At 35.6% G+C, this 13,208-nt stretch overlaps 1 protein-coding gene across 3 annotated transcripts in view; it reads right to left on the bottom strand.

The window, feature by feature from the left end:
* Nucleotides 1-407: 407 nt before the first annotated feature.
* cfap65 (cilia and flagella associated protein 65) overlaps nucleotides 408-13,208 on the bottom strand; it is a 108,421-nt gene continuing 95,620 nt past the window's right edge. For all 3 annotated transcript variants that reach the window (XM_039756507.1, XM_039756508.1, XM_039756509.1), the window contains 4 exons: nucleotides 10,197-10,322; nucleotides 7,278-7,571; nucleotides 6,315-6,449; nucleotides 408-1,802 (listed from right to left, as the gene is read on the bottom strand). In XM_039756507.1, coding sequence (XP_039612441.1) covers nucleotides 1,658-1,802; nucleotides 6,315-6,449; nucleotides 7,278-7,571; nucleotides 10,197-10,322 — 700 coding nt within the window. In that variant the 3' untranslated portion in view covers nucleotides 408-1,657. The remainder of the gene's footprint in view (nucleotides 1,803-6,314; nucleotides 6,450-7,277; nucleotides 7,572-10,196; nucleotides 10,323-13,208) is intronic.

Genomic DNA, 13,208 nt, shown 5'->3' with positions numbered 1-13,208 from the left:
CCATGCTTTGTTCCCGCAGTAGCTGTACTTATGAATATGCTTGTATTTATGAATACGCTTGTATGCATCACTTGCTTCATAATCTTTTTCTGCCTTCTCAATTGTGAAATGGCATTTTTTGTTCAGCGCTGTTTGGAGGTCTTCCTTGTTCTCTACGTACTTACGTAGGAGGCGTGATGATGTCACACGAAACTCTGCCCCCCACGGCCATCCAGCTGAATTTCATTACATTATATGGAGAAAAATAGCTTTCAGTTATGACCATTACGCGTAGAATTTCGAAATGAAACCTGCCCAAATATTGTAAGTAAGCTGTAAGGAATGAGCCTGCCAAATTTCAGCCTTCTACCCACACGGGAACTTGGAGAATTAGTGATGAGTCAGTGAGTCAGTCAGTCAGTGAGGCCTTTGCCTTTTATTAGTATAGATCACAAACAGGCTGGAGAAAAAAGGAATCAACTACTCAGTGAACTGGGTCACTCTCAGACTAGGTACCAGAATGCTTTTTGCCTTCTTGGGTAATCCAGTGTAATTATGTATGGGAATTCCTCACAAACTGGTGGATAATATAGCTTGCCAACCTTTAGTGTATCTCCTTCTGTGGTTCACATCTATGGAAGATGATTTTTAGTGCCACTGTACACATGATTACTTTTACTATGTTTACATGTCTTTTACATCCAAAAAATTGTCCTGTGAAGATTTCAGTCAGATTTTTCAAAATTTTCAGTAAGAATTACATGTACTGCTGCTAGATAATTCCAGACAATTTGATCCGGTTATCTTACTGCATGCTTAGCACTGCTCAGAAAGATGTTCACCTCTCAAACTTAATTTTACCTTGAGAAATTAACCATTCATATGCAGTCTTGCAGTGCTTGAGAATGACATACAGATGGATTTTATTTTAATCAGATTGGTAGTCTGAGGAAATATGGTCAAAATAGAAGAAATGATAACCAATTAACAAGTAACATTACAATAAAAGGGAAGTGTTTTTGATCAAATAAACTGACAAAATGGTTCAATAAGAAGATTAAAAAAGACAAACCACACTACATGAAAGACTAACAAGTGAGCATGCTGTTGTTAAAGGCTTATTTAAACAGTGAATGAGACAGATGAGCAAAGGAGTGTTAGGAGACTATTAGATAATTTCAGTTGCCGAAAAACTGTAGTGATGAGTATTCCCAAAGGTATTCCATCACCAATACATACTAATGAGGTTACTCAGTGTCTTTTTTTATTGACACAGGTAATCCTAGAATATAGATGAATTCTTCCCTTGCAAAACATATTACAACCAAAGGGAGCTAAATGCAAATGCTTTTATAGGGAGTGGTGAATCAATAATTATACTTACTTTGTATTCTTTATGATCAACAAAATAAAGTACATCAATTACAGAAAAATGTAATTCCCATGGGCACTTATCTGCAACACCCAAAAAACAACTAAACAGTTTCAACTTTCTTCCATTTTCAACTGCATAGCAGTACAAAGTAACTGCCTGCTCTTTTTTAAGGTGAAAGACACCATAGAATGTATTTATAGTCCACTAAAGCATTTTATTTTTTGATTATACAGCCTCATAACATTGTAATTTTTAAACATATGTATTTATTTTGGTTCACTATATGTAGAACGTGGGGATGCCTCAGCGTTCCTTTTCCTTTGTGTTGTATATATGCTGTCCTTTATGAAGATTTGTCCTGTTTCCACTACTTTTTTCCTGAAGTCCTGGTGAATTGTTATCAATTGACCGATGTGAAGATCTTGGTGAACTGTTTGATAGTGATCCTCTGCATTTAAAAAAAAGAAGCAATGTTATTGAAAGAGATCTCCAGATGTCTCCAATCATCAAATACTATATGAGCTAGAATATTTGTGGATAAGTTCTTGGTTTCATTCACTGCCCCCTCATTGCTCACTTTCAGAAAAGTACTAGCAATAGCTGATGACACATTTGTGGTGCCTCCAGCTGCCTGGACTGGCATTTACGAGCCACTAAAAATACAAATGGTGTATTAATTTTTTAACAAGCAAGCAAGATAGCACCACATAACAGTAAATATAAAGTACTACAACAAAACCAAGTTTTCCCTGTGGATCTACCTGTACAGATTGCTCAAAATATGTCTACCCAGTTCAGTGGCTTGGCATGTCTCCAGTACCACCAAAAGATACATTTCTCACCTCCACCTTCTCTCTATTATGACTCTGGCATCTTCTTTCTGTCAGTGAACCTTCACACCAAACTCTCCTTTTAGTTCCAAGTCCATATACCCTAATACCTAGGGCAGGTATTAACCTCCTACTTTGGTCAATTCTGGTCAGGCTCCAAAATTATTTTTGGAGTTAGGTCCACCTCTTCTTTGACTATGAGGCCACCAGGGTAGAAGTGAATTTTGGTGTGCCTATAGTACCTTATAGGTCCTGGTCTTCAGAGCCGTTCACTGTCTGTCCATTAAAATTAAACAGAAAACTGTGTGTTGCTCATCAGAAGGTGGAACATGAGAGTAAATGTGGTATCACTTTCTGGAATCTGCGGGTTAGGATCCTGAGTAATTTAGCATGATTCTACAACTTCCACTCACCCTTTCTTATACATTTGTCCTCGTACATTAAACCTTAAGGAACACTAAAGACAATAATGTCTAACACTTCTAAATGTCCCTATGTTAATGTGATAAAAGTTCTACTCTCAATTACTGTGCAAGTGTAGCTCTTGGAAAGGTCTTGAGGGACTCTGTTCTGTTCTGTGCCATCTTGCACCTGCCCTTGTTCTTAGGAAACTCTTCTCAGATGGGCAAGGTTTCTTATACTTCTATAAAAATATTTACAGTATTGTATTTTTATTATACTCTCATAAAACTAAAAATAATTTAAAAGTGAGAAAAAAATGGTACACTATTTCAATTTCTGAAAGCATTTCATTTGAATGATACTGTACATAATGGCTATCAAAATATCTATGCTGACAATATTACAACAATATTACAATTGCAAAGGAGTCTGTTTTTTTTTCCTGGTGTTTTTTTTTAAACTAGTGAAATTTATTTAAACATGAAATGGTAGACAGACACATCTGGAATTAGAGCAGGAAAACAGTTCCAGCCAGGAACAAAGAACCTTCTTTCTTGGGGCAATGGCACACATTTCACTGGTCGCGAAACAACATTTGTTTCTTCAGATTTTTGGGAAGTAGAACTCTTGTTTTCCTTTGCGCAAATTGCTGTCTGATCACTAATTTCACATTACTACATGATCACTTGTCACAGAGAACATGCATCTTCGTTCATCCTCTTAACTAAAAATAAGCAAAACTTTTATCAGAGTGGCAGGACTATAGGACTCGTGGCTAAAGGCATAATGGCTTCAATGCTTGGGTGATTATAATCTTTAAGTACAAATCCTAATACTACAACTATTACTTATGCTGGCTGCTAAAAAATAACTTTAATTGCCTTTTTTAAAATAAAAATCTGTAATTTTTATATTAACTATTCAAACTCCTTTTGAGTATAGTCAGCCAAAAAAGATGCCAGACTACTGAATTCAAGAAACATTAGCACATATAGTACAAAAATTTTGACACATACACATTAAAATAAACTGAGCTTACTTCTCATGGACAGCTGATCAGTGACAGTTCTTACATTTGTTCTCAGAAAAAATCCTAAAAATTTAATTTTCCATGAGACAGTAAACAGTAACATAGCTTACAAAAAGCAGGGTTAATTATTTTTTAGGATATTATTAGTTTTCTACTTGCTTTAATACATTTCTTCTAATAAGTTGAATTGAAGTATCCAGAGTAAACTCGCACAAATACAGATAGAATTTGCACATTCTACCAAGGTCCAGAAATCTGGCGCTGTGAAGCACAGTTTAACAATGACATATATAATTTCTAGTTATTATGTACGTCCAAGATATTATGAATACGTTTGCACTCTATTCACAGCAGGAAGTATTTACAATTACAAAAAAAACAAACACAAATGCCTTTGAGACACTGGGGAAAACTGGTGCACCTGTAGAAAAACCCAGAAAATTTCATGGGGAAGATACAACCTCCATGCAGAAAGTGACAGGATTTAAACTTACTCTGCTAAATCAATGAGCCAGCAGTGCAAACCACTAGCCCATCATGTCACCCATTAACTAAAAAAATTTGATTTCATTGAAGAAATGTCATTCTTAATTCAGCTAGGCAGGGATTCAAACCCACTCCCTTGGATATCTGAGTCAGCAGTGCTAAACACAGTGCCACCATATTGCTGAGTAAAAAAAATAAATTTAAACTAAAAAAATCAACTGGCCTGCATAATATGTGCCTAAAAGCCTAATAAAAAATAAATTCTACAGCAGTCAAAACTACAGTGTGCTACATCACACTATTCTGCCAGAACATATTGAGAAAATAGACACTATTATTCAACTAACATTTCACGTGGTAGATAAAAATAATAATTTTTTGTTTTACTTTCTAATTATAGACCATTACGTTTCTGTCATTACTGCATGGTTGCACTTTTACTGAAAGTTATATAGAGCAGTCCCCTTCAAAGGCAGAGTGATAAAAGGGTATCTCTTTGCTGACTGTTTGTAATAGAAGCTTTGATTGTGTAAGCTTGCACTTCATACGATTACAGGGGCAAAGGTGGGGTCCCTTGCTTTGGATTTGTTGGTAACATTATATATAAATCAGTCACTATGGACACAAAAACCTAAGTAATTATCTGCCTCTTGGGCTTGCTTACCACTAATCCGGATTTCCTGTTCTTCCATTAGGTGTCGGTTGCTGGTTCCAGGCTAACCACAGTGAAATGAAGCCAGAAATGCCCTGGCTCCAAAGTTCTCAGTTTTAACCACTAAGACGCAGGACCAGGATGTTTGGATACCAGTCCTCTGTCATAATCACTTGGCCGTGTTTCGAGTATCCTCTGTTTCTCTGTCTTCAAATCTAACCACTGTACTTCTGCCAAACTGTGCTGGCGTCAAGTGTTTCCATCTTTTTTGAAGCCAGCATTTGCTGACTTGTTAGTGAGAGGCTGACAACTGTTGACATTGTGTCAATAAATTATGAAACTGTCACAGCTTGTGTAGCTTTCTGGATTTGCTAATAGACTATATAGTCGTGGTAAGCCAAATTAACATTTTGACATATCTCAGAAAGCACTAGAGGGATTTTAAAATATGTGAAAACTATTTAAACATGTCTTAAAATAAATCTCTGTCCTCTCCTTTACCATCTGAAATTCCCAAAACACAATGTATGCCTCCAAGATATTTCAACATACCAACAGGTTACAAGAACAATACATTCTTATATGGAATTGGACTTCCATTCTTTTTCAAAATATTTCACAATTAATCATATTAAATTACTTCTATCCACTATGCAATTTGCAGAGGTTTTTGTTTTAATACAGGTAATGATGTTAAGATATCTAAAATGCTTTAGAGATGCTAAAACTGCACAGAAAGATGTTATTAATCAATCTATTATCTAGGAATCCTTTCTCCAATATAGGGTTGCAAAGAACCAGAGCGTACAGATGGCATCATTAGACACCACAGCACTGGATGGCACTCCATCATAGGAACTTATCATCCATTAGGCTCAGTTAGACTCATCTGTTATTTTTACAAACCTGTCTTTGGATTAGGGGGAAAACATGAATACCTGCTACCTGAAGAAACCCTAGAAAAACACAGGAAGGACATGCAAACATCACATAGTGAATTACCCTTTAGTGAAACTCTGGTTGATGCAAATGAGAAAAGAAGAAATAAAACAGCTATGTCATTGTGCCACCCACAGATCCTAAAATATGTTTTAGATATCTCAAAGCAAATGAAATTTCCAAATGTGTGCTCTCTGATACTTTGAACAAGCCTTTAACATTTCCTAAAAGTCTTCAGTTACTTGCAAATATTATAAATTTGTTTCTGGGTAATGTAAAATAACCATAACATTGAATTTAAAACAAGGGCATGGACACTTGAAGTGATATTCAGATAACTTGAAATATCCATTCAACTTATGTCTGCCCAGTGTATTCACGTGACAGTAAACTTGAACTTTTCCACTTGAGAGTTACAGTAGGCTGGTATACTAGAGATATTTAAAAATGTAGACATAGTTATTTTATGATATCTGTACATACTTTTTAGAATTATATGTAATGCATTAATTTGCCTTTAGAAAACTAACCACAGCAATGAGTTAAACAATCTTCTAAATTTTGAGGAAGGATTTTTCTACATAGCATGTGATTGAATAGATTATATTCCTAAAAGCTCACTTTGGGGTGCCTGGTGGCAAGGCAATCACCCTTGGCCTTGAAGTTAGAACCAGTTCTCCACTGTTGGCTTCTCTCATGATGTTTTGTAGTGTATTCAAGAAAATCTCTTCAAGCAGGTTGCAAAATTCTGGCAGCCTAAGGAGGGAAATCCAAACATGCATATTTAAATTCAAGTCCTTTATTTATTTTCTGAACTTGGTTATGTCAATATAGGAATACTTAGATAAACAAGACAGACATCATTCATGGATGAGGCACCATTTGCTTACAGGGCACACTCAGGCACTCAGTTACAGTGGAATAATTTAATAATCAACTATCCTACACATCTTTAAGTTGTACTCGTATCTGGAGTAAACCAATATAAGCAGTGGAAGAACATACAAATTCCACACATACAGTGCCTCAAACTAAAGACTTTCACACTGAGAAGCACCACAGCTATATGCTTTATGACCAGCCTGATAATGTGTTATTCAGTAAGTAAAAAAATCAAGGAATCAATCATGCAAGCCAACTCCACAATGATATGTTGTTTGCATAATGTTCTGCTTTTCCCAAATGTAGTCAATTTGAGTTTCCTAATGAACAGTTTTATTTTTAAACCAATATTCCATACATTTAATTCATAAATGTATGAAATGCCCTAACTCCTTATGACACCTTTGTCCCCAAGGCACTCTGAAAATGTCAGCCTTGCTTGGTCCTTTGGATTTGAAGACTCATGTCAAACATCATAAATGTTTTCTATACTCAGCCCATACCAGAAACTTTTGCAAAAACTTTCAGCCAGCAGCACCCAGGTCACAATTGCAGCTCTCAGGACTCATGCTTCAGCACAACTTTGGGCTATTATTCGGTTTTATCAAATCCCATTTTAAAACATAACTCACTGGAAATATGATCAAAAATGCTTTCATCCTCGAGTCTAGACACCACTGGTTTTAGTTTAGTCTTTCTTACCTTTTAATATTCTCTTTTAGCTCCAGTTGTTGTTCTTGATGTATGAATTCCTGTCTCTGCATCTCAACACTTTGGCGATCTGTGATGGGAAGCTTGGGGTCTTTGTTAGAAGCAACAGACTGGACACCCCTATCACTATGTGTGGACATACTTTCATCATAGTTAGCATTTGCGTCTCCCTGGTTAGTTAAGGTCCTGTAACTATCCTCACTTTGCATCTGGCAGAAGTATGGCACTGGCTCTGAAAGAGTTTCTGCGAGCGACTGTTGAAATGGAGGGTCATCCAGCAGACTCCTGTTTGTCAAGAAAGGCAAAAAAACTAAAAGAATGATGCATTTGTTTCAAATGTGTTAAAGCTAACTTCACATTTTGTCATGAAACCTTAATATAGTTTTGGAAATTTAGTAAATTTTCTATAAGAAAATAGATACATTTATACTTCTCTCTGTGCAGCTCTGCATAAAACATTTTTCTGTGTCAATACTCTGAAATTAATATAAGAATATTCTAACAAATTCTATAAATATTCTGCCTTATAGCAATGGACACATGCTGTATCTTTCCAAGATTATGATCACCATCAAGACCTTTAAAAAGACATAAGATGAAGAATAACATTTAAGTCATCAAAAATGGATATCAAAATGTTCATGAGCGACGTTTTCTGATTATTATGTACATCCTTCATATCTGTTTGTAGCATGTAATATGGATAGTTTACTATATAAACTTCATTACTGTTGAAAGACAAACAAACTAATGCATCTGAACAATGATTATCAATATGTCTGATTGGCTGATTGATCCAGGCTAAAATACACAAGATATCTGTCCTCTCTAGACTCACATATATTCTAAAGAATTCTGCACATAATACCATAATGTATGCTGCACAGTTCTGTTTATGATTTGTTATTTTTAATAAAGTTTCCATTTGAAAATGAAACAAAAAATCTACTTCTAGTCAGAAACAGATAAACAGCAAGTGAAAGGCAAGAGGAACATTTTTTTTTGCAGGACAAGACAGAAAGTCTGCTTTAAGATCAATTCAATTCTATTTCTGAAGCAAATTTACTATTATGGTGTCCCCTGGAGTCAAAGCTGATTACATGCCTCTGGTAAGAATAAATCTTGAATGAATGCATGTCTAAGGGTTATGAGGGAAAAGCTGAGGTCCTAGAACATGAAGAAAACATGGAAGCTCCACATGTGTTCCCTGTCAGGGAATAAAGTGGAGTCTGTGTGGTATGAAGTGGAAAAATAACTCATTGAAATTCAGTTCATTTAATAAAGTAAGGGCAAAATAAATTAGTGCCATTCACAGAAGACTGTCATAAGACAATATACTAAATGTGAAATCAGATAACCAACCAGTATAGAATTTCAAACATACAATGAGTCAATTACGGTAAAAAATGTATTGAAATGCTATTACTGTGCCACCATGCTGTCCTTTTGTATGTCAAGGTGCTTCGCCGCATGGCTTTTCAGATTTTACCTCATTTACTTACACTTCTGGGGAAAGACAACAAAATAAATTGGAGTTTTATGTCAGTGAAATGGGTAGATTTCACTCATACAGAAAAAGGAGTATTTACCTCAAGAGTAAATCTCGTCACAACATGAATAATAAGCTCATGAATTTCAGTGGTGTATGCCGACTTTCAAGACCTTGGCCCTTACTGATGTGTTGCGAATGTAATTTCTAAAATTATTCATTTGTGTTGCCTTTGAAATTTTTATGTGGATTTTAACACAGAAAAGTAGCAATTTAATTTATATTTATTCACATTTGTGTTGACGTTTTTATCTGAAAAATGTGTTCTGCTTGTTTCTGAATTGCTTCAAACCTATGAATATGTTTGTTTTTGTTGTGTTGTTCCACTGCTCTTGAGGTAACACGATTCCAGTTGAACAATATGATTCAATATTATTTGCCACTTTATAGGTGTATGCTGGCCTGAGTAACTGCATTATTACAGACTGATGTCCTCTCATCTCCCGTTTCATGAAATAGGTACTTTTTGTACATTGCTGTAACTCTGAATAAACTAAAGATGATTTACTAAGAAGTGATTAACTGGCACTTAACAATCTTATGTCCTATAAGAACACTGCCAGCTAAGTGCACAGAGTTTGGCACTTAGTAATGTACCTCGTGAGCAGCCTCTAATTTATCATTAAACAGCATATTTCCAAAACCAATGCACTGATCTTTTTATCTCAAGATCAGGTTTGAAAGTCCTCATAAATTGTGTAGATTGTTATCATATCAACTTGGTGAATTTTAATCCTGGTTTAGACTTTGATTATTTAATTGTGCAATGGCATGGTGGCATAGTGGTTAATACTTCTGGCTCACTGCTCTTGGAAATGATAATTAAATACCAAACTGGTTACAGTTTTGTGAGGTTATGTACCTTCTCTCCATGCTTGAAAATATCTAGGTTCCTCCCATATACTAAAGATATTTAGATAAGGTTAACTTGTGACTTTAAATTGACAAACAAATGAGTAAGTGATGAAGTGTGTGTGTGTATGTAACGTGTGGTGGACTGCTGTCCCTTCCAGAGTGGTGTATATAAAGAAAGGGTATGGCTCTCAATGAACTTGCAAACTAAGAGAGTTCAAGAAAAGAATGGATGAATTATTGACTAACTTGCTGAACACTGAATTTCATATTCTAAGCATGGTCAAAAGAAATAATCGGTATTAAAGTACAGAGGGTATGCACTAAATTGTGTTATGTGATGGATATCACCAGTGTGAAAAGCTGTTCATCTTTCTAGGAAAGGGTTCATATGGATATAATCATTAGTGTTTGTCTATTTATGATAAACACACTTTTATCAATTGTTTCAATTTTTCTGCTATATTAATACAACAGGTGATATTACTTGTAATTTTTAAAAGAAATACCTTATCATAAGCATTAGTACATCTGAAATAATTTCTCGATCAGTACTGTTATTTGCAATGCTGCTGTATTGTCCCTCTGATGATGTGGACTCCACGGAGTTTGACTCCTGCTTTGCACTGGTTGACCTGCAAGAAAATCATTTGAAAAACAGATACCCATCAATCAGTAGAAGAGAGACTCATCTATAAGAATTACACTCAAACAACAGTAAAAATGTATATAAACTAACAGCCGCATCCAACATTGGCCTGATAAGTAATTTTAAGCTCTTGTCCTTTTGTCTGCTAGTCTGGCTTCAGTCTGTTCTGGTGTTGCTCACTTGCTCTGGACCTCAGTCACATAACTGAGCTACTAGTTGGCACTATCTTTAAAACACACTGTAGTAAACAAGAAAAAGAACCCTAAGGTATCCCAAGTCAAAATGTTGGGTCCCAAAATAGTCTACAGTTTCGTCCTGATGATATGTGTGCAAAATTTAGGAATTGGCTGCATAAAGAACAATCACACACACATTGAGCTTTATATATAAAATACTGTTGAGATGAAGGACAGAAAAACGAAGCAGTTATGTATACAATTTTCTTTAAGAACTTTTTTAACACTGCGGGGGGCTGGCGCCCTACACGGGGTTTGTTTCCTGCCTTGCGCCCTGTGTTAGCTGGGATTGGCTCCAGCAGACCCCCGTGACCCTGTAGTTAGGATATAGCGGGTTGGATAATGGATGGATGGATGGAACTTTTTTAATATAGGCATAAAAAAGATCAAAATATACAGATCTAAAACAAACAAAACACTATAAAAATGCAGATTTAAAACAAAAGGCTTCTTTAGGTGAACCATCCCACAAGTCACAAGTATCATCAAAGAAAGTAATAAAGCTCTTGGGTGTGATTAAACAGAACTAAATCACCTGTGTTAAATTAGTGCTTTAAGTGTATAGATGGTGACACTCTTCTATTGTACACACTTTACTTAGTCACTATAAGAGGTAATGTAATACTGCCAATTTTGCTGTGAACATATTAGACGGGCAATGTTTTGACATATTACAGTTTTCCTCCTTCAATGGAGGAGGATTCTAATGACAAATAGTTCATTGATTTTTAAATTAAATATACAAACATTAATTTTACAATATATTATTGTCACTAATTTTCTAATATTTTATTGTCACCTAGACATGAATAAGAAAAGTCAATTGACGAATTCACATATTTTTGTCAGAAAACCCTCCTTCTAGGAGTCAGGTAAAAAATTGTGACATTCAGACTTAATTAAATTTGTTTTTGAGGAAAACACTTAGGCAAAGAGAATAACAGATTATTTGTTTAATTCTTTGCTTATATTTTTATAAATATTATGATTTCTCTATTTCATTCACGCCAACAGTTTTAGCTTCCATAATAGCTACCAATCCTTCAATGAGTCAGCGCCTTAACATGGTGGAGTGGTTCACTGATGATCAATGATCTATTCCACATCCATTGCCTCCAGAAGATCTTGGCACACTTGGGAGGACAGGGATCCACACACTAAAATTCTGGAATGCTGCTCATCAACCAGTACTGACGACATGGTGCTCAGCTGTGTCTTCCAATGGACCTTGCCCGTTATCTGAATGGATGAGTCTCAGCTACCCCGGATCGTACTGTATGGTCAACTCGCTAAAGGATCCCAACCTCAAGACAGACCGAAGAAACAATGAAAGGACTACTAGAAGCATACTCTTAAGGCCTGTTCCATTCCACATATACAGCTTGAGACACCTGCTGGGGACCACGTGCTTTGGAGATGGACAATAATTGAAGGAGTCCATCACTTTTAACAATGATAGACCCTTCAACAAGAGGAGAAGAGAATGGCAAGACATTGAAACCAACCCACTGTCCCTTGTGAGCAATTCTCTTGCCCATTGTGCTCACGGGTCTGCCTTCCCCAACTTGACCTGCTCTCCTACCAGCATACAGTAAACACAGGAGGGGGAGTGGTGGAGATGGACAAATGGATGGACAGTGTCATCATTGGATTGACAGACAGCCATGACCTGAATAACTACCAATATTGAAGTTTTCATCATATTTTTTGCATAGGGTCATAGGAACTAGGAGCATAACTAAGCCATTGGCACGGATAAAGGAGTAAGGGGCACATCAGGTTAGCTGACTTATGTTTGCTATTAAATAAAATGAAGTTTTGTATTTCACTGTACACTGTTTATGTAACAATATTAGTACTACTAATACAAAGAGGTATTTTTGATTGCAAACTGAGTCATTTGAATTAGAATAGTTCTCTCTAAAATCATGCACTTTAAAAAGAGCAAAGCAACAATCTGTAAAACCAGAAGTACTGCACATTTATTTCAATCACTGAAAACTACAGATCACTCCAAATTCTTTAGTTACAGTCAGTATGATATCTTGAGCTGGACACATAGTAGAGGGTATACTGATTTAAGCAGAAAAAAACATTCTCTCTGAGGTTCTAAAGAAAGACAGGGCTGAGGAGAAAAATATTCTTGAGCTTAAAAGTTTTATTACAATATAAAATACTTGTCGTGATTAGTGGCATCATTGTGTGACTATTCAAGTTAGTAAAGTCATCTGTGTTATTTTACATCAAACCCAAAAATCTCCAGCAATTTTTGAACAGCTGGCAGATTTTTATTGTGTGATTCCTATCCATTAATAACTGGTCTGTTAAATTTCATACTTGTTACACTACATATTGCACATTATTTAACGTACTAACACAGTTTCTATTATCTACCTTAATGATAATACATTTAATGAAAAAAAATTCCTTTTATATTTATTTACTTATAAATATTTGCTTCAGTATTTTTATTGTTAAAAATACATTAAAATATGAATAAGAATTCCAGTGCTCTGATCATATGTGGAGTACTCACAATTCCATGGGCCTTGGTTTAATTCCAAACCTGCTCACTGTTTGTGCGAAGTATACATGCTCTCACTGTGTCTACTCTCCTTTCCTCCCAAATCCTGAAG

The sequence above is a fragment of the Polypterus senegalus genome, chromosome 6, assembly GCF_016835505.1.
Source record: "Polypterus senegalus isolate Bchr_013 chromosome 6, ASM1683550v1, whole genome shotgun sequence".
Taxonomy (NCBI): domain Eukaryota; kingdom Metazoa; phylum Chordata; class Cladistia; order Polypteriformes; family Polypteridae; genus Polypterus; species Polypterus senegalus.
This window is presented reverse-complemented; position numbering and strand designations above follow the sequence as displayed.